Raw genomic sequence first — 27,173 nt, forward strand, 5'->3', positions numbered from 1 at the left:
TATTATTTTAACAGAAAATAAATATTTGGGATTTAAATTATTTGAACTAATTTCTTATTGCTTAACACTCATTTTTTGAGACTAATATAGTTGCCTCTTTTCTGACTTATTCCTTTCATAAAACACATTCGTCAAAGTTGTAAAATCACTAGTTAACATTTATTGAGAACAGCTCTACCTTTCTTTATCCTCCTTAAAGAGTGTATTCAATTTGAAAACAAAATGTACGGACAAGAACACAAATTGTCCATTTGTTACCTGGACAAAGAACACGGTGAACAAAGATAATGCATGGGTAGCTTTCAACATGCTTCACTAACATTGTTGGTGCTTTAACATTCTTGACTCTCTGGGCCTCAACAAAGGCACCTGCCCATGACGTCCACTTATAGCATAGGTGTTCCATCAGGCCCGATGCAATAGAAAATACAATTAGCTCCTCAATATTTGATACTAAGGTGTTATATTATATTAAATGATTCGATTTAAACAACAGCATCTCAATCCATCCCAAATATATTTAGACAATTATTCATATGACACAAAATCACAAGAGACATTTAGCTGATGAACCCCAAATTATGACAACACCTCCATGTAAACAATGAACAATGACTCAATTGGAGTTGCGTGCAATGGTGGTGTAGCGCTCACACACTGCCAAAGTAAAAGTAAAAAACATTGACATTGCCATAAAAAAAATATAGAAAATACAAATGAAACACAACAGACTTAAAAATACTTTGGAATCACATTGAAAATAAGTTAATTAGTAAGTATTGATCGAGGCTGAACCCATGTCCAAAACACCAGGGCGCTGTGCTTAACCATTTCCTTTGGCTCCTTCATCTGTGGTCAATCATGTTAGTTCGTATTTTTAGATCTACTTCACAGATGTATCTCTGTGATTTAGACTCAGAGCTCCTGTTGCGTCGTGTCTGTGATTGATTGATTGATTGATTGATTGATTGATTGATTGATTGATTGATTGATTGTAAATGATTGATTGAGCAACTGCTTCATTACTTTCGACCAACTGCGTGACGAGTTGTCTTCAAGCGCTGGCCTTCCCTATCTGGGTGTGCGAGTACAATGCCACACGGTTCTTCATCATTATAAGCTGCTGTTACGTGGGAAACTAATGCACAATCATTGAGTCCTCTGTCTCTGCATCCCAAGCCGGTTTCTTGTGATTAACTCATTTATTCGTAAGCCTTATTTCAGCTGGTCAACTGTGTGCGCACGGTGGCCGTTCCCCCGCTAGAACCAATCGGCAGTTCTCCTATGCAGCCGTTGATTGTGATTGGTTGGGTCGGGCTGTGGCTGAAAGAGAGGTTTTTTTTTTTTACACACAGTCACTTTATTGCAGAGTCTCACTGTCAATAGTGTTTAACCTGAACCCGTTTATACCTTGTATTTTATGTTAATAGACTACATTCCTTTTTTCTTTATTTTCACCACTACTGTATGTATATTACCATTGCCCTGCTTTATACAAATGGTATTGTAAGAATATTATACTGCACATTTGATGATAAAACACTTTGACTTTGACAGCTCATTTAGTCCTAAAACGTACATAGTTTTTGGTCTTCTAGGCAGATAGCTGTGCCTTTATCGGTACCTGCTTTCCGGGGAGGGAGGAAGACTGCGGTAAGGGTCTGCTGTGGACTGGGTCTGGAGAGCTTGGCATCTAGGTGAGGAAGAGGTCTCAGGGGACGGGGATCCAGGCAAGCATTCTGGGGAGAAGACTGACGCAGCCTCCTGCTCGCCTGCATGGTGGAATCATTCATAATCAATCATTAAAGGTGACATATTATACCACCATGTGTGAGTGTGATTAGCCATTACAAGCCGTTTTGAAAATCTGCCTCTTCTGATAAAACAAGTGGGCGTGCCCACCTAGATGTGTGCTGGATAGATCAGTCTACCAGCCTGCCCAGTGGACTGTAGCAAACGTTGCTCATCTATTCATCATAAATCTAGGTGGACACGCTCACTTGTGATGTCAGAAGAGGCCGATTTTCAAAACGGCTTGTAATTGCTAATCACACAACTGGTGGTATAATATGTCACCTTTATTCATCATCATCAATAAAAGATCATTCGTATTACTTTATTGCCTTGGTAGTTTCTGAAAATCGTCAAAGAAACAGCGTTAGTGTTTAACAAGATACGGGTTAGGATAAGACTCACATATTGATAAGGGCACTTTTACCTTCAGTCATCTGGGGTTGGTTCTGGTCGGTGAAGGGAGTCCAGTGTAGGAACTGGTGCTTGAGCCACGTGGCGCGGTCCTCCTCGAACATCATTCGCTGCCAATACCAAAACAAATATATGATAAAGGATTTGTACAAATATGATACAGACACAACAATTCAGGTTTGTACGATAAGTATATGGAGAAATTGTGGCACTATGAATAAAACATGCGTGACTGAGTTTGTATCTAGCAACAATGCTGAATTAGGGATGCTCGATTATGGGAAAAATCATAATCATGATTATTTTGGTCAATATTGAAATCACGATTATTCAAACAATTATTTTTGAGTTTGAAAACATGTTGTATTTCTTCAGCATGACTCTCCCAAAAAAAGCTTTGTAACTGAGAACTTTGAAATTTCGCCTTAAGAAAATACTCAAAAAGAAAATGTTCCAATCTAAAATAATATACAGATATGTATCCAGCTGTTCTGCCCTTTCTATAAAACATTAAATAATTTAAAAAGAAAAAACTTGATTATGTTAATTTTGTGACCGTTTGACGCTAAATCAAAATTTGATTAATCGCCCAGCCCTATGCTGAATCAAAGACATGTTGATTCATGGAAGTATGCCTAAAGCAGCATGACATTCCCACTTTGTAAGCATCTCTTCTTTTAACAACGACAACAATTACCCACAACCGTTCCCGCCAAAAGTACAGTGAGGTTATTTGTTCTTTGTGTTTTTCGCTCCCACCTCGTGGCTCAACCGTATGGCCGCCTCGGTGAAGGTCTTCCTCTCCTTCTCAAAGTGGGTCCTCTGTTCCTCCAGAGCCCTCCAGTCTTCCCCAAGCCTCCCCCTCTCCCCCGGCCTCCCTCCCTCCTCCTCACGCGGGGAAGTCAGCCGCTGCTGTTGGGCAGAGGGACAGAGGGAACTGTGAGTGATCACTGATGGACGCAAGGAGCAACTGTAGCCCACTGATATCGGCGCAAGTTACACTTCAAGTTTGGAGAGTCATTCGTAGTGATGCCGTCAGTTGCTGTTTTTTTAATTAAAGAAAATGACGTAGGAACTGGAACTTGAGTGTATATAAAGGGGACTTTAAAATCTGCCCAGGTTATATAAAAAAAAATAGGTCAACCTAGGTTGTAGAGACAACTCAGGCTACTTAAGCTCGCTAGTTAGGGAACTTAGAAAGTGCAGAGGTTTAATACTAGATTCTACCGTTTTAATAATGATGCAATTATAGGTATTTAAAGTATAGTAGTTTTTTTTTTTTGCAAGAGAATGATGAGCCACAAAAACACACACAAATGTTTTGTAACTAATCCGTAGCGAACTAGCAGTCAATGACAATGATCAGACCTGCAGTAGCTGCTGCTGGCTGTGAATGAAGTCTTTGCACTGCTGGATCTCCAGCTTCAGCCGCTCCATCTCCTGCCCGTGGGTCTCCAGAGGGACGGCATCAGGCTCGGCGCCCTCCCCAGCCTGCACCAAAGACGCTGCGCCACAACACAAGACCACAGCAACCCTCGAGTTTCAATCACTCTGGTTTTGGGTCGGTCGAACCCATTCAACTGTATTTTTTAATTCAAATATATTTTTTGGGTTCAATATTGTAAAATATATATTTTTCTTTGCCATCTGAATATTATCTAACAATATAATCATTAAAGTCAATAAAAAGTAATAAAAACATTAGATCTATTTGCTTATCTTTAGCTGTTCAAAGAAGCACTTAAATCATGAACATGACACCGTGGAAAGTGCTCTATACACACATCATGGGTAAAAGCATTCTTATATTAGGTACATTGTATATATATATATATGTTTATATATATATATATATATATATATATACATATATATATATATATATATAATGTTGCAACCAGTAGCTATATGGACGTCAGTGTTATGATTTACTATTAATCCATTAGGTTTCAAAAAGCGAAGATTCAAGTTGCCTTTGCAGTAAGGTACAACTTCCCCGGTGACATGGCGACCACGAGGTCCACTACCTTGGCTGTCCAGTCTCTCCATGTGGCTCTTGAGTTTCCTCCACTTCAGGCGAATACTGTTGGTCAGCTTCTCCCTGGCGTCCACGCAAGACCCCTCAAACTCGTCTTTACTGGACTCAAACACCTCTTCCGAGTCCTCCGAATCTCCCTGTACAGTGTAGAAGGTATCATGACATCGTGTGTAATGACACCGGTGTATTTCATCGCCTCTACGAACACACTAGCAGCGAGTAGCTTGACAGGGAGTCCGTCATAAAGAATCCGAAAATCTCATCTAGCAACCAATCAGACCGATCTTCTTCCGTTTCATGACATAAGCACTAACAAAAATGTGCATTTTTCGCAACTTTTGCCATCTTCTTTTGATAAAAAATGTCAGTGTGACGCGTTAACATTTTAACATGAGCCTGGTGAACCAAAGGCCTCAATACTTCTCCCCGAACCTGTGTTTGCGGGTCGCCAGGCGTCTCTTCTCGCCTGGCGGGCTTGGAGCCACGCAGCAGGGAGACCATGTCCCTCTTCATCTGCTGCAGGACCTTCCGCTGCTCCGAGTTCTCCAGCACCAGCTCCCTCTGACGGGCGTCGTAGTCGCTCAGCAGGGTGCGGTACACCTCCCCTTCGTGCCTTTGGGGGGGGGAGTCGTTCACACATAGAATAGGATACATCTTTAATGTCCACCAAGGTGGACCTTTTTTTTTGGCTCACCAGGCATAAAAGACATGATCAACATGCAGACATTTGATCTCAGACATATAATGAAAATTCAGGATAAAATTAGAAGAATACATATAGACATAAAAAAAAAATTTAAGGTAAAAGTTTGATGTTGTCACTTGGTTTGGTTGAGGATACTGATTCACACATACACGCGGTCGAATTTCAGAAGCAGCGGGACGTTAGCAGTTAGCTTCATAGGAGAACACAGTACTGGTTGTGTCTCGACCGTTGATGAAAGTATTTGGGGTTTTACTGGTCCGTTGAGGACTATAATACAAGGCAATTGCTAATGGTCAGTTAATAAAGAAAGCTGGTTCTTCTGTTGTGAATTTTGACATCTGCACTTTAATAAAGTTCTGCCCCATAATAGTATGCATCCCGATTCTATTATCATGGTGACAATAATTATGTAATAATATCATATTATTGTATGATAATGATGCTCCTCGAATCTAATTCCCCTTATCAGTAATGTAGCCCCTTCAGCTCATTGAGTTCTAGGCGTTCCAGGTGGGAGTTCTACAGAACATACCTGGCCTCTGTCCTCCCAGTTTTCCACATGCTTCGTTTCCCGTCAGCGCGTTCAACGTAATTTAACACTTCCATTGCTGCCAGTAAAAAATACAAGAACAAAAATATAAATTTCAGAATATAAAGAAATAAACCATGATTGCATTGTATGACATCATCAGAGATTAACTGTAATATGTATAAATTATAAGCTTATATACAAAGGCAAATAAACATTTGAGACCTTGTTTCTTCTCCTTTTTGTCGACAAGGAGCTGATTCAAGCGTTCCTTCAGTTTGCCAAACTCTCGCTCCTTCCTCTTCATGTCATGATTGTACTGACTCGCCCGACTAGCAATTATGTTTTGGAGTCTTTGGACCTGTCAAAACATAACACACACTGGTGAAGTCAACATACTTTCCCTCAGGGAACCAGATCTGGTTTCACAATACAGACTTGCCATCAAAGTAAATATTACATCATCTGTACCTCTTCTTTTTCATTTTTTAGGCAACTCTGTAAGTTCTTCACTTTAAGTTGCAGCTGACGCTCTTTCTCAAGCAGAGATGTGTTTTCTCTTTTAGAAAGTTCCAGCTGGCCCTGTAGGACAATACACAGCAGAAGTACAAGAATCACAACAAGATACAACTAAAGGATTTCAATTCAATTGGGTAACGTCGTCCGACTTTAATATTTAATCCGTTGATCAAAAGGATCAACATGTTCAACAAAGTATGGCCGGTATAGATCAGTGTGCACTTCTCATCGGTTGTGCACTTATCAAGCCTAAGTGAATGATGAAGCTTAAATCAAATGCAGGCTCAACTCTGACCAGTAAAAGCCTACATGTCCCAAGCACACACACCGTTGTTGAACGGTTTTCGTTTGTGCGTGCATGGCTGCTGTTCTAGGGGAGAGGGGAGGGCTTTCCCATCACCTTAAGGCGGGTGTTGCTGAGCTGCAGGAGCTCTGCGTTGCTGGCCGAGCGTTGCCGCTCCACCTCCATGTCGTCCAGTGCTCTCAGGCCCTGGCGGTGCAGCTGGATCAGCTCGTACAGACTGTTGAGCACCGCCACCACGTTGAGCTCCGCTGGCCCGTCGGTCGGGGTCCACACGGCGCGCAGGCCCAGAGACGACACCTCCTGGGGAACAGGGCACGAGAGACACGGGAGGCACATGTGATACGGATCCACAAGGCGTGTTCCCTTCTCTTTCAGACACATCCTTTGTGCCAGTGGGTCATTTAAGATGCATGCTTGATCCGTCTGTTTCAAGGTTTTTGCCCCAGGGGTATCTGGGAATAAGTGATACGTTGATACCTGTGGTTGTCTATGAAGGATTGTCTAGAATCCCAGGCTCAGTTGAAATGCTGTGTTATTTTTCAGACTCCTTAGAAGCACCAAAGAGGCAATAGACATCCATTCAATGTTCACCATAATACAGCCGACCCACACACAGTACATTCAGTGTGCAGTAATCATAGCATACAGGATGGCAACGTCTTCCTCTGTGCTGCTCAGCGCACACCTCAGCCACAGAACACACGTTGAGTCACACGCACCTGATTGATGTACGAGCGACATTCTAGGACGTTGTCCTCGGTGCAGAACGAGGTGAGCACGAAGGGGCTTCTGTGCCCGGATAGAGAGGGAGCCTCTGATTGGCTGAAATGGCCCAGGGGAGACATCCTATATACGACAGCGCTGCCGGCAGTGTTCTGGTGTTCTGCGCAAACAAAGAAAGAAAGTATAAAAAGAGCTTTGTCAGAGCTCGTGGTCTCAATTCACGGGATTGGCATTCATGTAATAAAGTGTGAATGGCCTGAGCACAGTATGAGTTACAATACAACAGTTGATGTATTTTTGGCCTTGATCAACAAGCACTACAAGTCCATACTGCTGATATTTATTAACTATACGTTTCTTATTAAGGTTAATCCAGGTGAGTACCAGTATAATAAATACAAACATTTGTTTTACTTCTTACTATAATGTAACAATAATGTCATTTGGAACTTTTTCATTACACAGGCCTTTGGAAGAGGGCAGAGTGTTTCTAAAAAGTGCTGCTTCATTGTAACACACATACAGATTGATATGAAGACAGTGCAACTGTCAGTAACAAGTCTCACACATCATCCTCTATCACATTCAGAAACACTAAGCCTACTGCAAATCTACAACAAATAGGGCAGTTTTCCCAGGGAGACGACTGGAAGGTCACACTCACCGAGGGCTGACTCTGGCATTGTGGTCCGGGGCTCCCTGGAGTCTGTGTATCTGGCTCATCCGCTACACCCCAGATCTGCCTACATACGCACACACACACACGGATCCTGAAATAGACGCTTCAGATTAGGATGAGTGGCGCACCGTCTGGATTAGGCACAAGGTCAGAGAGTGAGCCGAGCAAAGCACAATGCAAACCCAGATTCTGGGTCTGTTTATTGTCCTGTCGTGTTTCGTGTGTCACGTGAAAATGTAATTGAATTGAATGAATAGTAACTGAATTGAATCAAACTGAATTGAACATGCACTAGAGACACCATTATTCAAACTAAATACCTAGTTCCTCACTAATTAGGAATCACCAACTCATTAACTCTGATGGAAATTACTTTGATGGCCCAGGCTTGATGAAGCATTCTGCCTTTCTTTCTGATAGAAGTTGGCCTTCTTTCAGAGATGCCTTGCATTGTTCCCATAGAGATAAGCATGTCTGGTTGGAGGTAAGGCACCAGGAGAACAGCTAATCTCCCTTAGTATGCTGACTAAAGACAACCCTCGCTGTAAACAAGTTGTATATTTTACAAATATATACATAGAGGTACAGAATACATTAATATATCGATAATAGTGTATCAATTTGTAATAGTTTTGATGTAGGATTTTATATCCCAAAATCAGATTATAAGGATGCAATCAAGCTAATTGATGTTAAACATTCATTATAGTAGCTTAGTAATAATAAAACAATGTGTCACAATATATGTGTTCAGTAGGTAGTAGGTACAGTGGTGGAGGTAAAGGCTACACACAGTAATTCTACCTGCCAGATGGCAAGCCCAAGTCACGAAGCTTAACGAGAAGTGAGCTACTTAATGGCCTATTGAATCAACAAGTATTTAATTAATTGATTTGAAGTACACCACGCATAAACGTCGCATACGAGTCAGGCATTCGTGACATACGCCCTATGCGATCATTGAAGTCTAAAGTATCAAACCTGTTAGTGTGTCTTAAGGAAATACTTTGCATAGGTTATTACAGATAGGGAGCGGGTTAATAGTAATCTCAAGGATTGGATCGAATTTTCTCAGCATAGATCAGCTGGGTAAGGTTATCAAGAGTAACATTTTACTAAATCGCATGTTATTAGTCATATGGGAGCGTATCGGAGTACTGGCAGCTCGGTAGTCAAAGCGCAACCCCTCGCAGCGGACGTGGATCACAAATCCCTATAACAGCTAAAAGGGCAAGATAAAGAGTGACTTCACGCCAGTAATATTGAGCGTTACAATACGAGACCCTATGAGGAACAGAAACTGGGTTACTTACGTGTTATTTTCCTGCTGTCTCATAACATAGTCCATTCACTGTCCCGATCTCCGACGCCGCCCGTGTACGCCGTCACACCAAACACTACGGTAACTCGTTGTCTAGCAACCAAACGCTGCTTAGCTTTGATTGGGTCTCGTCTAGGATTTGCTTCCGGTGAATTTGCGCAAAATTTCAACTCGCTTCAACCTCCCTGTGGACGTAAGTAGTGGAGGAAATTTATTTTGTTTTAAAAATAACAATACAATATTACATTTACGAAGTTTTTGATACATTTATCATCCAGGTGCTTTTTAATTCAGCCCTTTGTTACAAAACGCATTCCTCAGAGTTGACTGTCAACAACATCTGAGTCGGTACCCCCATTTAAATCCATGCCTTGCTTTATGTAGGCCAGATAGATGCTATTCCAAGAATGATGACGTAAAAAGTGGAACAATAAGCACATTGGACAAAATTGCAATCGCAGTCTTGGATACGATGAAACCCAACCTGACCTAAGAAGCAGTTAAATGCCTGTCAGCGTTGTTGATGTACAGTATGTCTGCCATTCATTGAACGCTTATCACGACTGCAGTAACATGGTGTGCTCGGATGTTGGGGAGCTATTGGATGGGCTGGAGTGGGTGGAGTGATAATGTTAAGTTTCCTTATAAATAGCCTCATTCCCTGTTGCCCATAGATGAGTTTTTACCTACCTCCTTATGCTGTCTGGAGGTAACAGCAGATTAAACATGGTGGTGGGTGATATATGATGCATGTATCCACTACCTGGTTGTTTTCATTTTGCATGTTTGATTTATGTTTGAAGCAAATGTAAACCTACTTTCTGCGACTCTAGCCATTTATTACAACAGGCTACTATTAAGTATTAGGACACATTACAATCATAACAATCATTTTACAGTTGCAAAAGATGACTAAATATACTTATTTCAAAGTATTCGCAAATTATTTCTATGAAATTGCATGACATGTATTCCAAGGCAACCTCCACCGTGACTGGCTTCAGTTATTTAGAGAGAGAAAATACTCTTCACTATCCACTACATTTGGGGCCTTAACAACAATGACCAATCCTCAAACACTTTTCCCTCACTCAGATGATTGATTGAAAAAATAAGGTAAAATTGTATTAGAAGGTGACATACACATGACGCTGCAGAATAGCTAAAACAAAAAGTTTCTTTCACGAGCTATGGACACATTGTCTGATCCTATTTCAGAATTAACATGAGCGAGCATTTATGCATGAAAAAAATAACATTCTTGGTGGTTGCATTTGTCTATATTCAGTTAATGACAGTTACATTGAGAATTTCTTACATGATTAACTACCCAACCAACATTGATTTGTAAATAATTATATAAGATATTGTTCATATTGTATCCAATTAAATAAAAAAAAATATATGGTATGTAATGCAGAAGTAAAGTGCTTACGGTAAACTCTGCAATATAGTGTGTGTGTGTGTGTGTGTGTGTGTGTGTGTGTGTGTGTGTGTGTGTGTGTGTGTGTGTGTGTGTGTGTGTGTGTGTGTGTGTGTGTGTGTGTGTGTGTGTGTGTGTGTGTGTGTGTTGAATGAATACGAAACTGAATTCACATGTATTAAGAACAAGTAACGTTATTACCTTATATAACCATTGGTAGGACATGCATTGTCGCGGGAGCAGTGATTTTAGTTAGAAACGATGGAACGTTCCACTATATAACACTGTAGAAACTATAGAAAACACTATCATACACACACAATATATATAGGACAACAATTTTATTAACAGTATAAACACTATAGAAATGACAAAAGTGATAAGATGGAAGAAACGCGCTAAACTATTCGGTTGGAATCATGTACACAGTCTTGTACCTTTGCCTTTTTTTCCAGTTTTCTCTTTTTTTCCCCCCGAATCAGTTGTATTATGGTCACGCCTAACCTGAGAGATGATTGGTTAGGCTTCAAACTCTTAATATGACGATTTTCTGAAAAGTCAATAGAGAAAATGAATGGGAAATTTACTTCCGGAAGCAGAGCTGTTCATAAGGGGGCGGTCACTGTTGCGCTCTATTGGAAATGTAATCTTATCCCTGCCCCTCAAATACTTAACCACGGCCTCGGTTTCAGATTTATACTCCACGGGAAATTATTGTACGTTTCATATATTTCATATTTAAATGTTGCTATTAATAGGCTACTTCTACTTTCAAGAGACGCACAGTTTTGTTATAACAATCGGTTTGTTCCTGTTGTGCATTTACAATCTTGGGAGGTCTGTATGTGTTACGGCATGATATACTGTAACAATAAATAGTTGAAAATGTATGTATTTATGTACGTATGTATTTTCGTGTTCTTGTTATTGTAAAAGCCATTTTACGTATTGGGATTCTTCCCACGTACTGCGGTCCCATGCCCCCCTGCCAGACCTCTTGCCACACCATGTCAGATCGTCTAGATCCGCCACTGAGGCTACATGGTCCACGTTCGCTACATGGTCATTCATTGGTGTGAAACAAAATAATCGATTTGAACACAAATGTTACGAAAGAAAATCTGATATTTGTTACATGAATTGGCCGTACGTTACACAAAATATCTAACATGCAAGTCCCTGTGTGTATTTGTGTTATGCTAGGCCAGCAAGCTAGTTGCTAACTGGCACCGGGACCTCTTGCAGTTCAGTGTTGGAGCCTCTGAGCAGGACGTCTTTGGGCTCGTTTGTTCTTGATTGGAGCCACCAAGTCGTCATCTCCCCTTTACCCTGTGTGGAATCCATGCAAATGAGCATACGTTTGGTTGACTGCTTTATTTTTGTGTCACTTAGATGATGTCCACTTTTACAATCAGTCATTATTTCACAGCCTGTAGTTTTCGGTGTGTGCGTGTGCATGTGCGTGTGCGTGTTCGTGTGTGTTTGTGTCTGTGTCAGCAGTTTAATTTTAAATCTTAATTTTGTTGTTTATGTTCTTGACAGCACATTCTTTTCCATATGCCAAGGTACGATGATGTTTTCTCAGAATTGTATTACAATGTTGCCCTTAATTACCCACGTGGCTAGCCACAAAACGTCAAAGGGAATCTTGAACCGTAATTTCCTTTATGCATGGCAGTGCAAAGCAGCTGTCGTCAAACCATTAATTAAAGGGCAGTGCCTGGGAGCATATGTGCTGCCCCATCCCTCGGGAATACAGAATATCCCCCTTCATGTATTGGCCGCACCCGACCAAACAAGTCCATAAGGTCGCCGTGCTCACATAACGCCCTAGAACCAAACACAGTGAACTCCTAGACACACCCATATCGGACGTCTCTTAATGGTTCTAATGCAGGGATTGGGTTTCCTGCAATCTTTCCTGCAATCTGTCTTTCAAAAGACCCGTGGTTTCAAAGTGGATGTTAGCATGGCCAACCGATAAAGTTTCCACTAATAAGTTAGTCCAGCCATTCCTCCTGGCTTTAGAAGGCTGCCACCGTGTAAACGGCAAATCTGAATCGAACGCTGGGGTTGGTGAGTAGGAGGTTGGCTGTGCTCTAATGTTGTTTGCCTCCCAACCAAAATGTTCTTGTTTCGAACCAACGGTCCATCGTCCTCTTAAGTTCTTTTTTTTATTAATATAGACAATACAGAACTAACAATAACAGATAATGACTAGCTGCTTTGCGCTGCACTGGTGTGTTTGATGTAACTGAAGAGGGCGCCGCCCCCCCCCCCCCCCCCCCATTATAAAATAACCTTCCAGACGGCTGCCCCCTAAATAATGAAGGGTTTGATTTCCCTCCCGTGGGACCTCAACCATTGCTTACCTTGACGACGAGCGGGCCCCTGCACATCAGAACGTAACCACCCAGGGTGTGCAGAAGGTCAGCTGTGGTGCCACTCACCTGGATCTTTAGAGCTGTGTATGCACACATGCAGTGAGTTAGTATAGAATGTAGATACTGATTAATACTCACCAACAAACTAGTCGTAAGAGCACGAAAGTATGACTGAAACATAGAGGGTTATATACTATTTTCTAATAAGAAAATACATGTCATTTTTTATAATGGTGCCGGGGATTAATAATACAGCACAATCTTGATCATTGAACTGTGCTGCTGCATCTTTTCAATTCACTCAGAATAGCCCTTGAGAATGGCAGAGCAGAGGATTAATTACTTGGACACAGAACGTTGATCCCTTGACCAAAAGGTCCACAGTGGGGTGCCAATTAGCAAACACAAAGAGAAGCCAGCTGGACGCAACAGTAGCAGTGGCAACACATGGCAAAATTAAAAGAAGTAAATCATTTGTAAAATCCCATCTACAATGAATGACCTGTCTACTCAACTGTCTACTGTAGGGGTACCAAATTTTAAAACGAAACACATGGTTTATGTGAAAATTGGTCTAACTAATTAATTTGAGCCCCCTGGAAATGCGACCGATGAAAAACACAAAGTACATATTCCATGGTAACTATGTGCTATACCCTCGCTGGTAGACTCCATGCGTGAGGCCGTGTTCACTGTGTCTCCAAACAGGCAGTAGCGGGGCATTTTGGTGCCAACCACACCAGCCACAACAGGTCCTGTCAGAACACAACACACACACAGGCGCATCATCATTTCTCATAGAAATCTTAAGATGAATACATTGAAAATTGACATCCTGTCATTCCTTCTCAGTTGATTGGGTAGTCAGTCAGTGCGTTTACATGGGACAGCTAGATCGGATTGAGCCTTACACCGATTTTGCTACTCGAACGAACCGTGTCAATTATCTGAACGTACATGGCCTATAAGAGATCGGATAATGGCCGGAGCATGGCTGAATCCGCTACCCTAGGTGGCGCTGTAGCCCTTTCAACAAGTGGTTATAGAGCCACTTCCGGTTGACCTCTACATCCCAGCAACAACAAACACAGGCGGCATTCGAGAAAGATGTTTACAGTAGACAGCTGTCAGTTCACTTCGGGTCCATGTCATATATCCCACGCTCCATTCTTCCGACCTCTCGGCCGTATGCGGACTCCTCCGGCTGGACTCCTCCCGCTGCCGGAGGCCATGTACGTTCGGATAATTGACACGGTCTGTTCGAGTAGCAAAGCTGTCCCATGTAAACACACTGAGTGACGCCAACGAGATGTGACTCAACATCACCCCACAGAGGATAGAAAGAGTAGCGCGAGGTAACAGATAGTTAAAGGGGACATATTATGCCACCTGGTGTGAGTGTGATTAGCCGTTACAAGCCGTTTGGAAAATCCCTTGATTGAAAGACTGAAAAGACTTATGACATCGAAAGTGTGCTTGTCCACCTAGATCTGTGCTGGATAGATCAGTCCACCTGCCTACCCAGTGGACTGTAGCAAACGTTGCTCATCTACCCAGCACACATCTAGGTGGACAAGCCAACTAGTGATGTCCGAAGAGGCAGGTTTTCAATATGGCTTGTAACGGCTAATCACTCTCACACCTGTGGTATAATATGTCACCTTTAAGTGTGTGACAGCCGCTCAGCAGTCATGTGGCCTGCCCAGACTCTCTTGAACCTCCAGCTTCCTTGGGTTTGGACCAGCACCCCACCTGAGTGTATGCCGGCTCGTATCCTGAGCTGGGTGGTGGGCTTGTGCGGGATCTTGAAGGCGTGGCAGACGTTGACCAGATCCAGAGCCATGCTCGCTATCTCGCCCGCGTGGTTGATGCCGTTTTCGTTCGGCACCCCGGAAACCACCATGTCTGAGAGGTCAGAGGTCAGTGTCAATTAGCATGGAGGACACAGATGAACCACATACAAAATCATCTGATTAGTCTGGTCGCCCTTTACAGAGGTCACTCTTGCTCATCTGCAGAGTATTTATTTTTTGTTTTTGTTGTTTTTTCATAGTCAGGAAATGGTATTGCCTTTATGACTCATGCCTTGCCTGCTGTGTTGTTATTATGTGCTGTTATTGATGAGCCTCTTGGCAAGCTTTAGTTGAGGATACATGTCCTAGGAAGTGTACTAAACAAGTGGATATGTGGGCATGTAGTGTACATGGCATTGGCCGACTGTCTGATTGTTGAGTGGTTCCAGCTTTGACTAAGCCCCTAAAATAGTTTTAATTAGTTTCACATACTGTCCAAATAATTTCTGGTTGTCGTTTTATTTGCTAAGGTTTGTCCATGGGCTGGGAGGTGTGGGGTGTATGCATTTATTTTATGCATACATATATATCTTTTTATGAATAAAGTATAAAAAAATAAAATAATCATAGGATTCCGTTTTGACAGACTAATAGAAACGTATCATTGACGTACAAGCGTCACCGATGGTCTCCACTTTGTAGACGTCGTAGTTGTCGATGATGTCATCGAAGGTGGTGTAGAGCTGGTTGAGGAAGTCCACCACCTGGTGTGGCGTGCTGGCGCCAGACAGCTGGGTGAACCCCACGATGTCACTATCAGGGAAGCAGGAAGCATTGGTTTATTGCTCTGGTAATCGCCACTGGAGATCGAGGAAGCCGCTACTTCACACTTCTTTCAAAACGGGGCCACAGTATATTTAGAAAAGTCGATTTTTGTTAATTAAAAGATCCCGAAAAGTTGACCCCCTGGTAAAAAAAGACATAGGCTACTAATTGGAAACGTGTTATACTTCTAAACTATATAATGAAAAATGGTAAGGCGAAGAAAAGTTAATGACAACACAATGGAGATATAGAAATAGACACCTGAAATAAACGGTAGCTTTGGAGTAACTCTGAGCTTCGGCGGTCCTGCCCTGCCGGAGGTCATCGGCCACTGGCTTTGGTAGCATGCCTGAAATGTATTTGGAATCAAAACAACAGCAACCACAACAACAACACATAGTGGCTAGCGTTCTGTGCTTCACAACTTGAGTTATTACACTTATTTGCCAGTAGTCGGCACTGTCTGGTTAATCAAAATGCAAACAATTACAACAATAATTTTTGGAAAATATTTATAATTTTTTAGGGTCCATGTTATTGTTTTTCCAATGAATAGCTTATAGCAGGCTTGAAGATCCAACTAAACTGAATATTATAATGTTATTTGATGTGTGTTTCATTCTATGTAGGGTTAGGGTTTTATAGTGTATGTAACCATATTCTATTCAACACCGTGGTTGTGCTATAACTTACTGTATAGCAAGCGGTCTGTCTTCTGCTTCTCTTGAAGGAGATCCTGAGTTCTCTCTGCCACTATAGCCTCCAGATGCTTGCTGTACTTCTCCATCTGGGGGCGTTAAACATCCATTTGAAAACCTTTGTCTCTGGCTGCAAGTGCAGGTTATTGTCTGTTGGTAATCAGTGGTAATGACTTTAAAGTAGCTCAAAGAAGGTCATTACCAGATTCATCATCATGTCGACGGGGCTGACTTTGTGGGGGTTCATCTTGTCCAGCATCTTCTTCACCTGCTCAAATGTGGGCCTCAAGGTGAGGTTATCGGACCAGCACTTCTTGATGAGCTATAGAACATACAAAGAAAGAAATAATACAAAGAAATAAAGAAGCAGCTGGCCAACTGAGGGCTTCATGTTTTATCTCTCCTTATCTCTTGTGATGATCCCTTTTTTTATTACAAAATCACAAACTAACCATGGCAAAATAAAACTATTGTCTCCTCATCTCTTTATATGGCCTTCACGCTATGGGCACATCATTCTTGACATCATCCCTTTATCTTTCAATGCCCAGGATTTCACTGTAAGGCACTTACAGTGAAATCAAGGCTATCCCAATGTGCGAGTGGTCATCGTGTTAATGCGCCGCACCTCGCAGTAGTCCTCTCTGTTGGGGCAGTCCGTGTCCGCCTTGCCGGCCTTCAGCTCGGGCAGCGGGGGGCGCCACATGATGTCCATCTTCCCCCCCTCGCCCTGCTCCTGCTCCTGCTCCTGTCGGAGGAGAAGGCTGTCAGAGAGCAGCGACCACAGCGGGAGCCTAGCGGGGCTGTAATCTACTGAGAGGTCAGACGCAATATAGATTCCTCTATTTGTCTGGAATATTTTGGAATGGACAATAAAGCAGACATTGAATTTGACTTTGACTTTGAGGTCCCGCCATACTCACTGAGATGAGGTCTGAGCGTGTCGCTATCTCAACGAGGATCATAGAGTAGCTGAGAGGGGGCGGGGGGGGGGGGGGGGGGGAGAGACGTAGGATGGCTCTTAATATGCCATTTAGGTCAAACACAACACAACCCTTATGTGTGGACGACAACTACCTTTGAATGAATAATACAAGCAATATTAGCTTTATGTTCTACATGGGCATGTATATTTGTATTATAGCTTCTCTTGTTTGATATGCAGTGTTTGTTTTTTTTGGCTGAATTTCCGTGTGTGCGTGGTTGACAGCGTGTTTAAGCAGCGTCTAGACAAGCAGTCCTCAATAGGCGGCTCGCGGGCCGGACCACCACAAGTCAATTAATGGCCCACAAAATAATTACTGAGATGACTTGTTTTTACAGAAGTAACCCCCGCTTTTGGAGAATAATAATAATTTCCCCTTACCCAATAATAATTCTGATAAATGTACCAGTCTACAACACCAACTTTTTAGGGCTCTACTGGAGGATATGTCAGCGGCACACAAGGACTTAATGTTACACAATACACTACTTTTGGCTATGCACTGAGAGCATGTGTAAATGACTTTTCGTTTGTACAATCTCAAAGCGCAGTTTTTTTTAAACAACAATACACAAAACAACAAGAAGGAAGGCCTGTCAAGGGGAGAGTTTTAAAGCTGATTGGTTTGGTTGCTCGATGGCCGATGGGGCTGGAGTTTGAGTGGCCCATTGTTTCCAAGGGGATTTAAAAAGTGGCCCACTTTCAGCCACAGCCCCTTGCTTTCCTTGGGCGGGGCTGTACACCTGGGGGTCATTATGCAATTAATGCACGCAGGATAAACCAGCCATCACCACACGCACGCGAGGAGAGCTCTGACAAATAAGACCTGTTGATCCTACAACACTTTAAAAACCGGTTTACACATCAACCTGTATCCTGATGTCGGAGTATGGTAATTATTATAGCATAATTAACCCGTGAACTTCCAACCTGTGGACTATACCAACCTGTGGATTTCCAACTATACCAACTGTTGAACCGTGCATTATTTGTGAAGTGCTTCTCCTGTTTCTGACCAACTGCAGCGGTTGGTGGTTCGCACACACCTGTAGACGTCTGCTACCGCAGTGGCGTTGGTGCTGTTTCCCAGCAGCACCTCTGGAGCGCAGTACAGATGGTTGACGTCCCCACAGGGGAAGCCAGAGCTCACTCCCTCAAAGTCCTCCTTCCTGAAGGCTGTGAGGCCATAGTCTGTGACACACAAAGGAAGGTGAATCAGAATCGATGGAAGGGTGATGTGTACTTGGCTTAATGTTTAATTTGTCTATCCCAGCACGGATTCCATAGAAAATGACTAAATCAGGAATTCGGTTGCGCAATCTACTTGATACTTTTTGTTGTATCACCAATAGACAGGTTAGGACATGGAGACGTTTGTCCATTCGCGGCTACCTGAGATTTTGCACACCCAGCGATCATCGATGACACAATTCCTGGAGTGCAGGCGCCCGTGGAACACCTTGTGCTGGTGCAGGTAGGCCATGCCGCGGGCGATGTCAGTCGCGAACGAGAGCCTGGAGACGGAGCACCAATCAATCCCATGACCTGTAGTGTCCCTCTTAAGGGCCACTCAGCCTCCAGCTGATTGACCCCCCCCTCAACAGCCTCGACCTTGTGGGAAGGGTAACTTAACCTCTACCTGCTTAGCTTAGTTCCACAGGCAGAACCTGATTGGACAGCGATGGCCCAATCACAAGCAGGGTGGGAACAGGGCTTAGATTTTATAGAACCCATAAAGGAGCAGGACCATTTGAATGCATTTGAGTTTACCTGCTAATTATTGTTAGGCGTATGGGAGAGATATTTCTGTACCAAAGTATTACATTGGCTTAAACACCAGCACGTCTTATTAACCTATGCATATGCATCATTCCTGTACGCACACGGTAATAAAAGCCCTTGGACTTGCCCTCTGTGAGTCTCACCTGAAGCCCCAGTTGATAGGGATGTCCCCATTCAGCAGGACGTCAGACAGGCTTCCCTTAGGGCAGTAGTCTGTGATGATGCTGATGTAGGGCACCTCGATCGAGCCCCCGATGAATTTGGACAGATTTGGGTGGTCCAGTTCCCTGGGTAACGAACACATTCAACTGAAAGGTTAATAACAGTTTGCTTTGGAAATCCTAAATGTGCATATTCATTTTCCACAAAATTCCGTGGTTGCTAAATAATAATAAACTACTTTTAAGATCGCAGAGGGCATTTTAAGGTAGACAACCAAAGATGATAGAGAGTGATTCTCAAACACAGCATTGACATCAGAAGCGGACTTTTGCGTACCGGACTTCCTTCACCTCCTTCCTGATGGTCTTGGACAATGTGAAATGTTTCTTCTGGATGTGTTTCACTGCCACCGTCCGTCCATCACTGGAAGATAAAATGTTCGGATTCATTCAAGTATATCCCAAGGGGTCTTCAAGAATGATTGTAGAATATCAAAAAAAAAAAAAGATGGATTCATCCTTTTATATAGATTTCATACTAAAAGGAACAATTTTAAACTGTTTTTAGACTTTAATTCAACAAAAGACATCAATGTTGGGTGGCTATACAAGAAACACAACCGCTTATAACTTCCACTTCCAAGTATTTTCAAAAGAGTCAATACTAAATGGATTTGCTGTGTGTTTAGGATTTGTGGTGTGTTTAACTGTGTGTTTAGATTAACTGCTTGTATCGAACACAGCCTTTTCCCAACCAAACAGACTCTCATTCTGGTAACTGGTCTCACCTGTCCCTCGTTAGTGCTGATGACCATGGTCTGTATTCCTGGATCACCTCAGGCGGTATTATTTCCCAGCTCTAAAGTTCAGCTTCCTGGTTTTGAATTGGCTAATTTCACCTTCAAGCTGCCTTGATGATCTGTAGCCTATTATAATTTTTAAATCCCAAAAGAAAATTGAGGACGCTCAATTGAGGACCCTCAATTGAGGACGCTCAATTGAGGACGCACCCGGGTTCCGAAGACAGGTCTTCTGCCTAGGTCAAGGGCACCGGCAGGACCGTGAACCTAACAGGGATGACCTTATTTGGTCGAGGAAAGCGGAGCACAGGGAGCCAACCCACTGCGCCATCGTGCCACAATGAGGGAGCAGGTGGTGTTGGGGGGGGGGGGGGGGGGGGGGTATGGCTTTGCTCTGCCTTGGTCATTGGGGTTTGAGGTGACTTACTAGATGCCCGGTTGGATGAAGCCGGGCTGGAAGCAGGTGTTGACCACGGTGCACACCGTCGTATCGGTGTTGCGGCTCATGCTGGAGTTACTCTTCCCCTGCTGGAGGCTTGTGGTACTGCAGAAGCCCATGTAACACACTTTACCTGTTGAGGCAACGCAGCATCCTTTTAGAGGGCATTACTACACAGAGGATGGCAGCAACAGTGATGTATACAAATGTTGCTCATGTCACCAAACATGATGTTCTTGTAGTTGATGATCCAGCTCTCGTCCCAAAACATTTTTTGTTTCTGGTACCAAAGCCACTGTAGGGAAATAAAATGGAAAGCACTAATTAGGTTCATGGAATTCATGGAGAATACTCACAATTGACTATACTTAGATTGAGGAATGTGTGTCTGTGGGGGGGAGAACATGTTTGTTTGTCTACATGTGTACTTTTAATCTGTGTGTGTGTGTGTGTGTGTTTGTCTACATGTGTACTTTTAATCTGTGTGTGTGTGTGTGTGTGTGTGCGCGTGTGGACCTCACCACTACAGTGAGAATGAAGCCGCAGCAGAAGAGTGCGAGCGGCAGGCCGATGGCCATCTTGATGGTCAGAGACATGGGGCAGACGCCACAGTCTGCCGGGCAGTTCAGACACGTCTCTTCCAGCTCACACACGTCGTCCCCACACACTGCAACACATACAAACCATTTAACACACGCATATCTGTTACTGGTAACACACACACACATCGTCTCCACGCACTGCAACACATTAAACACCGTTAAACTCAAACACGTCGTCCAAAGACACACATTGTCTCCACACACACTGTAAAACGTACAGAAAATTTAACACACATATACCATCTATGCACTGTTAAACACACACCAATCGTCTCCATACACACTGCCACACATACATACTGTTAAACACACACACATAATCTCCCCACACACTGCAACACATACACACCTTTAAACACACACACAGACACACACATATCATCTCCCCACACACTGCAACATATGCACAAGCAGCTTATAACATTACATTACATTTTCTTAGCTATATTATATTTTATTTTGTATGCTTTTATTACAATATATACTTCCTAATTTAGATTTGGTATGCTATCATTACATGATATACTGTATATAGAAGTATATCATATATGTATCATATTGTATAAATCATACTGTATTTGGTAAGATGGTATCACATTTTATATCGTATTCCTTTAAGTAAGCCAATTGCTTCTATACTTTTATTTTTGGAAGTTGCACAGTGATAATCCGCAACAAAACATGATAGCGGTGGTGCTGACCTTGGGCGCTGACCACCATGACTTTGGACTCCAGCGCTGCGTGCATCTTCCCTATTTTGATATGAGCGATCACTGAGGTGACTCCCATGTGGATCAAGACCACCTGAAAGACACACATACCAAAACACCACACATGCCTTTACTTTTTGTTGTGAATGTAAAAAAATCGGATGTTTATCTAACTTTTTTTTATCTTCGACAGAAATGTAATATTCACCTGTTCAACCAGTTTGTATTGTTTGCCTACTTCCTTAGAAGAAAGCTTCTCAATAGAACAAATTACTGTCTTCTTACTTTGAAAATACATGACAAAACATGGGCATACATGGACTTATCACTCTCATGACCTAGCATAGTACCAAGTAACCTGCAATCTCCTACAGTAAGGGGTGTTTATGTTTCAGTTCCATATTAGTACCTTTGAAGTCCAGAATTTCTGGGACATCTTGCCAGCTTTGGATACGGTATGGGTCACTATTTTACCGTCGTCAGGGATCCACGGGCCACAGATTCCTCCTTGTTTCTGTAAAGTTGTTTGAATTTGATGATGAGTTTGCTGTCCAAATTGATTAGTCATACACCACTGCTGGTAGCATGAGCATGGAAGTATTTACAATCATAAAGAATCCAATTAATTTGAACTGTTAACTATTTGTCCAAAATTTTGAATGATTTTCAATTGTTTTCATAATTAAATTAAACGAAAAGTAAGTTTTTTTTAAATATACTTTGTAAAACACAGTTTAGGAAACATAGGGCTCATCAGTGAACTATTCAGGATAATGTTATTTAATTTGACTGTTTAAGGGAGGAGGGTAAGATAATGATTAAAAATGAAAAATATTAACAAATCGGCCTAAACATTGGTGTACTGTAGTAGTGATAATAAATTAAACCAAATAGACGGCAAGGGGGTACAAACCATAAGTCCCAGGGGACAGGAGTGGATGTTGGCGTGGTACACGCAGCAGTTAATCTCGTTGGCGTTGTTCCAGTTGGAAGGACATTCATGGTGATCGCAGAACTGCCTCACCTCCGACACTTCACTGGCAGGGAGCATACATGAAACGGGTTCAAGAATACATAGACCAGCACGTATGCGGGCTGCGATATGGGACACACAAAACAAAACACACCGTACTGTTTACAGATCTTTTTCTTATTAGTTCACAACACAAGAGTGGGCACAAGCACAATTTCCCAGATAATTGCAAAATTACTCTTACTTCCTCGTTCTAGAATAGTGAATTTTATTTTGATTAATTGAACATTTAAGTGTTTATTTTTAATAACGCAACATTTATGTCCATATGAGGTGTGTGTTTGTATTTATGTATGTGTATGTAGGGTTAGTTATGTATGTATGTATGTGTATGTATGTATGTATGTATGTATGTATGTATGTATGTATGTATGTATGTATGTATGTATGTATGTATGTATGTATGTATGTATGTATGTATGTATGTATGTATGTATGTGTGTGTGTGTGTGTGTGTGTGTGTGTGTGTGTGTGTGTGTGTGTGTGTGTGTGTGTGTGTGTGTGTGTGTGTGTGTGTGTGTGTGTGTGTGTGTGTGTGTGTGTGTGTGTGTGTGTGCGTGCTTGAGTTTGTGTGGTGTTGAGGGGGGTTGAGCTTTTTGAGTGAGCAGCCCATTCAGCAGCAGTCACCTGAAGTGGAAAATCTGGTTCTTGGCTGCGTATTCGTAGAAGGAATCCGAGGCAGTCACCGTGTACGTGACGTTAAACTCCTCTCCGTTGAACACCTTCTCTGGGGGACGCAACACCCAGGCCATCTCAAGGCCTGGGGAACACACACACACACACACACACACACACACGTTTAAACTCTAAACCTTATATGCAAGACAAATAAAACTACTAGAGGAGGAGCTCTACACCAAAACAAATACAAGAAACTTGGTTGATTGCTATATAAATATTTATGTACGTCAGACACCAATATCCATTCCCACATGCTTACAGACATGTACGGAATAAATGACACATTTACAGTATATATGACACATGTACGGTTTATATTACAGCTGTGAGATATTCCCCCAAATTATGTTATTTTTTTTATCAAACATTGTTATATACTGTATATTGTTGCAAAAAAAAAACTGTAGACATCCGTTAGCAAGATGCTACTTTGCGAGTAGGCCTGTTCTGCATACACTTTAGTTGCCATTAAACCGTCTGCTAAATAACTAAAGAATCCAGAACTTTCTCAATCTGTGTAACCCTTTGAAGCTTTTGAGGCGTCTCTGGATCACCAATGTAGACAAAATGTCCTCCTTGTTTAATCATAAGTAGTAGTCATTCATCCATACACTATATGCATATGATGAAACACCTGAATATGCCTGGGATAATAATTGGAGACAACATACATTTACAAAAGAAACTGATGAAAGAGTATTTCTCATCATCCAATTATACTAAAGCTAATGTATTGTTTAACTATTGACATCTTACCTTGGCAGCTGATCATGTTAAAATCATTTGGGTTGTCCATTGGCCAGCAGTCAAACTCTCTGTTATCCAGGTCATGCCAGCCATGAACTCCCTACAAGAGGATCCATCAAGTGTCGGCTCTTTACAGTCCGGTTCAAGTACCAAGTTGTCATGGTTAATACCGTCATTATACACGTAAAGATGTATAAATCTGCCAAATCTACTAAAATGCCAATCCAATATCCTTTGGTAGAATCCAATCCAGAACCTTGTTCCTTATCCTCAGAAAGAAAATATAGTGTACACAAAATTAAATATAGTGTACACAAAATTATTCAATCTGCCAACATCTTTTATAAAAACAGGTCAAAGGTAGTTGGGCAGGCAAGCAGAGCCCATGAACAACAAACATAGTCACGTATGACATGAACACGCAGCAATAGCCGGGAGCACATGTGTTTTTGACAAGAAAACAAAAGCACCAGGGATCCTATGACAATGGCCACACAATGTGAGCGCTATCAGTTATCATTGGTTAGTTTAACCATCCCACTGTGATTTACAACAGCAGTGTCCTTATGTCATGATCACTGTACGATTCTTATGGCACCGCAACAGGGCTAATATAGAACATGCTATAGCTTTCAGGCTGTGGTGGTGTAAGTCTACCATAGCAAAAGCCCCCCCTTTTTTTAACAACAAACACACATGATTTTAGGTTACCTACCAGAAAGAGAGCGAGGAGGGAGATTGTCCACAGAGCCATCAGGGACGATGGTGTTACTAGCAGGAACTGAGCTCCAACTTGACTGTACGACGGTGTATCTCAAAAGTGTGAGTGTGTTTCAGTGTTTCAGGGCTTCTTCTGTGTGTGTGTGTGTGTGTGTGTGTGTGTGTGTGTGTGTGTGTGTGTGTGTGTGTGTGTGTGTGTGTGTGTGAGAGAGAGAGAGCATCTTCCTGTACCTCTTCTATTGAAAAGCCTAAATGTCCAATCAGGATAAGAGGCTCTACAATCAGTGCTTATGAATAGACTGGCTCACAAGGTGCCTCTGTTCACCTTGACCAACCTATAGGACCCAACCCTCAATCCAAAGAACACAACAACAATCTGCGGGGTGAATTCATGTAAAGGCACACAATCAGGGGCCCATTTCCAAGAAACGGCTGAGGATGTATTTAAAACTTAATCCAGAACACTGAATAGTCATGATTTTCTGTCAGAACAGCTGATTTTAATTTCAAAGAATGAGTTCAGTCAAACTCAGATTGAACCTGAAAAATGTGTGTTGCTTCAAAAGTCATCATCTATGGCACAATGAAAATGTGATCCTTATTACTACAATTTAGACTTGTCACGTGAGGTTGATTGATTAGATAAATTCAATAAAATGTAATTTCCCCAAATGCATCAATTAGCGCCGCCGCTGGACCACTAGCGCCACTGCAATAAGAAAAAAGATTGTATACAGAAGCAACCGGATTATGAAACACACAAACACACAGTAGCACTGCTGCTTGAAGTAATCTTGTGCATAGCATACAAACAAGGTGGATTAAACGATACACATTTGATTGCAATCGTTTGGTTGTTGGTTGGCATTATCTACAATGAGGGATGATAGGAAGTAGTCACCACTACGGTTGTGGGCAGAGTAATTTAAACCTGCTCTGTACCAAGTTGGCTTCATCGGGCTCCCAGCATTGATTATCCATGGTGACTGAACTGAGAGAAGTCTAATCTTGGTATCTGAAACCCAGAATTATGACATTCTTGAAACGGGGCCCTGGCTGCTTTTTAAGCAAGATCTTCAAAACTACACGGGATTTGAGAAGAAAACCTTTTAAATTGGATTAAACGGTTTATAAACAAGCTTTGCATAAGGTAGTTATAACATATTGATTATTGATTACGTTTTAGATGCCATAATGGTATTCTGTCCTTCAAATATATATAAGGCATTCAGCCTTGTGCTATAGGGTATAAATCACAGAGTGGCATGAAAGAAAAGCAATCTCTCTACATGTTTGTAAATGAATAAACTGTTCTATAAATTGTTGTGTAACTACAACAGTGGATCTGCCAAAATCCTGCCCCAACACAACCAAGAGTCTTGCTAGGGTTTTGGTTGAGTTCCTCGTTTGCAACATTCCATCCGCCAACTGATTCAGTTCACCTGTGGTCGTTAACGATTGTAGAAATGCTCAATGTTGCCAAACTTGATGTTCTTGTAGTCCATAATCCAGCTGTCATCCCAACACATCTGTAATTTCTGGTACTGAAGCCATCTAGGGCCTACAGTGAAAACAAATGCAAAGAAGTTATCAGGTTGATTGAAGAGAAATACGATGTCTGTCTGTCCCAGTAAATGTGTGAACTACCTGCCAAGAAGTCAAGTTTTTAATCCCTGATTGGGTTCACTTCTCCCTTTCCATGGGGCTGTAGTCTGTGGTTTTCAAATGATATAAACCATCCCTACTCAAAGAACTACTTTGACATGCTGTTGCATTTAATTGCATCTTTAGGAATGTGAAATGAAAGGCCCAGCGTTGACGCATTAAAATAACCACATTGTGCCACAGCATGGATCTCTATTCATGTTTCAAAGTGTGTATAACGGTCCCCATCTTCTTCGGTCGGCCCTGCCTGCAACACATGCAGCATGACATGTTTTTAATCAAAGGCACATCATGACAGCGCATAAGAGTTGGACCTTAACCCATCCCGTAGTTATTAATTAAAGTCACACACTTCCATGACGTCATTTAACCAACCCATGTGGGTTAAAATTACGTAATCTTGGGTAACATTACAACAAGCTATCTAAAGGTGTGTCTAATCCAACGTGTTTTTTTGTTATTTTTCTTAGATAGCCTTCTTCAATGTCCATGAACAATAAAGATATTTCATGATAAATTATGTCCAAGGCTTAAACATTATAAATGATGATGGTGAAATGGTGTCAAGATAAAAACATATTTCAACCACATCGCTTAATCTTAAAATGAGGCCAATAAAGTGGAGGCCAAGCCTAAATACTGGACGTATACAGGCCAACCTTTTCAAAAGGTGTAAATAAAATAAACAACAAATGCAAGAG

General features: G+C 42.0%; 2 protein-coding genes across 6 annotated transcripts; both read right to left on the reverse strand.

Moving 5' to 3' along the window:
• Positions 1-7: 7 nt before the first annotated feature.
• LOC132469399 (afadin- and alpha-actinin-binding protein-like) lies at positions 8-9,580 on the reverse strand. 4 transcript variants are annotated; one of them, XM_060067368.1, is made up of 14 exons: positions 9,017-9,580; positions 7,689-7,806; positions 7,021-7,184; positions 6,398-6,601; positions 5,950-6,060; positions 5,704-5,839; positions 5,482-5,557; positions 4,664-4,856; positions 4,233-4,347; positions 3,574-3,710; positions 2,965-3,117; positions 2,219-2,315; positions 1,625-1,772; positions 8-1,323 (listed from the first exon to the last, which is right to left on the reverse strand). In XM_060067368.1, exons 2-14 carry the CDS (start codon positions 7,705-7,707, stop codon positions 1,221-1,223), a joined length of 1,656 nt encoding a protein of 551 aa, XP_059923351.1. In that variant the 5' UTR covers positions 7,708-7,806; positions 9,017-9,580; the 3' UTR covers positions 8-1,220. The 4 variants fall into 4 exon arrangements, with proteins under 4 accessions (XP_059923351.1, XP_059923349.1, XP_059923348.1 ...); XM_060067366.1 differs by having other exon boundaries at positions 4,233-4,380; positions 4,676-4,856; positions 7,689-7,767; positions 9,017-9,576; XM_060067365.1 differs by having other exon boundaries at positions 4,233-4,380; positions 4,676-4,856; positions 7,689-7,794; positions 9,017-9,575.
• A 1,193-nt stretch (positions 9,581-10,773) lies between these two features.
• Positions 10,774-27,064, reverse strand: LOC132469387 (atrial natriuretic peptide receptor 2-like). 2 transcript variants are annotated; one of them, XM_060067345.1, is made up of 23 exons: positions 24,803-27,064; positions 24,097-24,187; positions 23,287-23,419; positions 22,540-22,663; positions 22,036-22,140; positions 21,618-21,720; positions 20,836-20,981; positions 20,537-20,609; positions 20,303-20,447; positions 19,413-19,499; positions 19,058-19,201; positions 18,525-18,646; positions 18,179-18,323; positions 17,071-17,119; positions 16,776-16,889; positions 16,350-16,469; positions 16,143-16,236; positions 15,711-15,798; positions 15,298-15,437; positions 14,584-14,736; positions 13,488-13,586; positions 12,820-12,911; positions 10,774-11,776 (listed from the first exon to the last, which is right to left on the reverse strand). In XM_060067345.1, exons 1-23 carry the CDS (start codon positions 24,839-24,841, stop codon positions 11,660-11,662), a joined length of 2,523 nt encoding a protein of 840 aa, XP_059923328.1. In that variant the 5' UTR covers positions 24,842-27,064; the 3' UTR covers positions 10,774-11,659. The 2 variants fall into 2 exon arrangements, with proteins under 2 accessions (XP_059923328.1, XP_059923327.1); XM_060067344.1 differs by having other exon boundaries at positions 16,776-16,895.
• Positions 27,065-27,173: the final 109 nt, after the last annotated feature.

This window comes from Gadus macrocephalus, chromosome 12 (assembly GCF_031168955.1).
Source record: "Gadus macrocephalus chromosome 12, ASM3116895v1".
In the NCBI taxonomy this organism is placed as follows: Eukaryota; Metazoa; Chordata; class Actinopteri; order Gadiformes; family Gadidae; genus Gadus; species Gadus macrocephalus.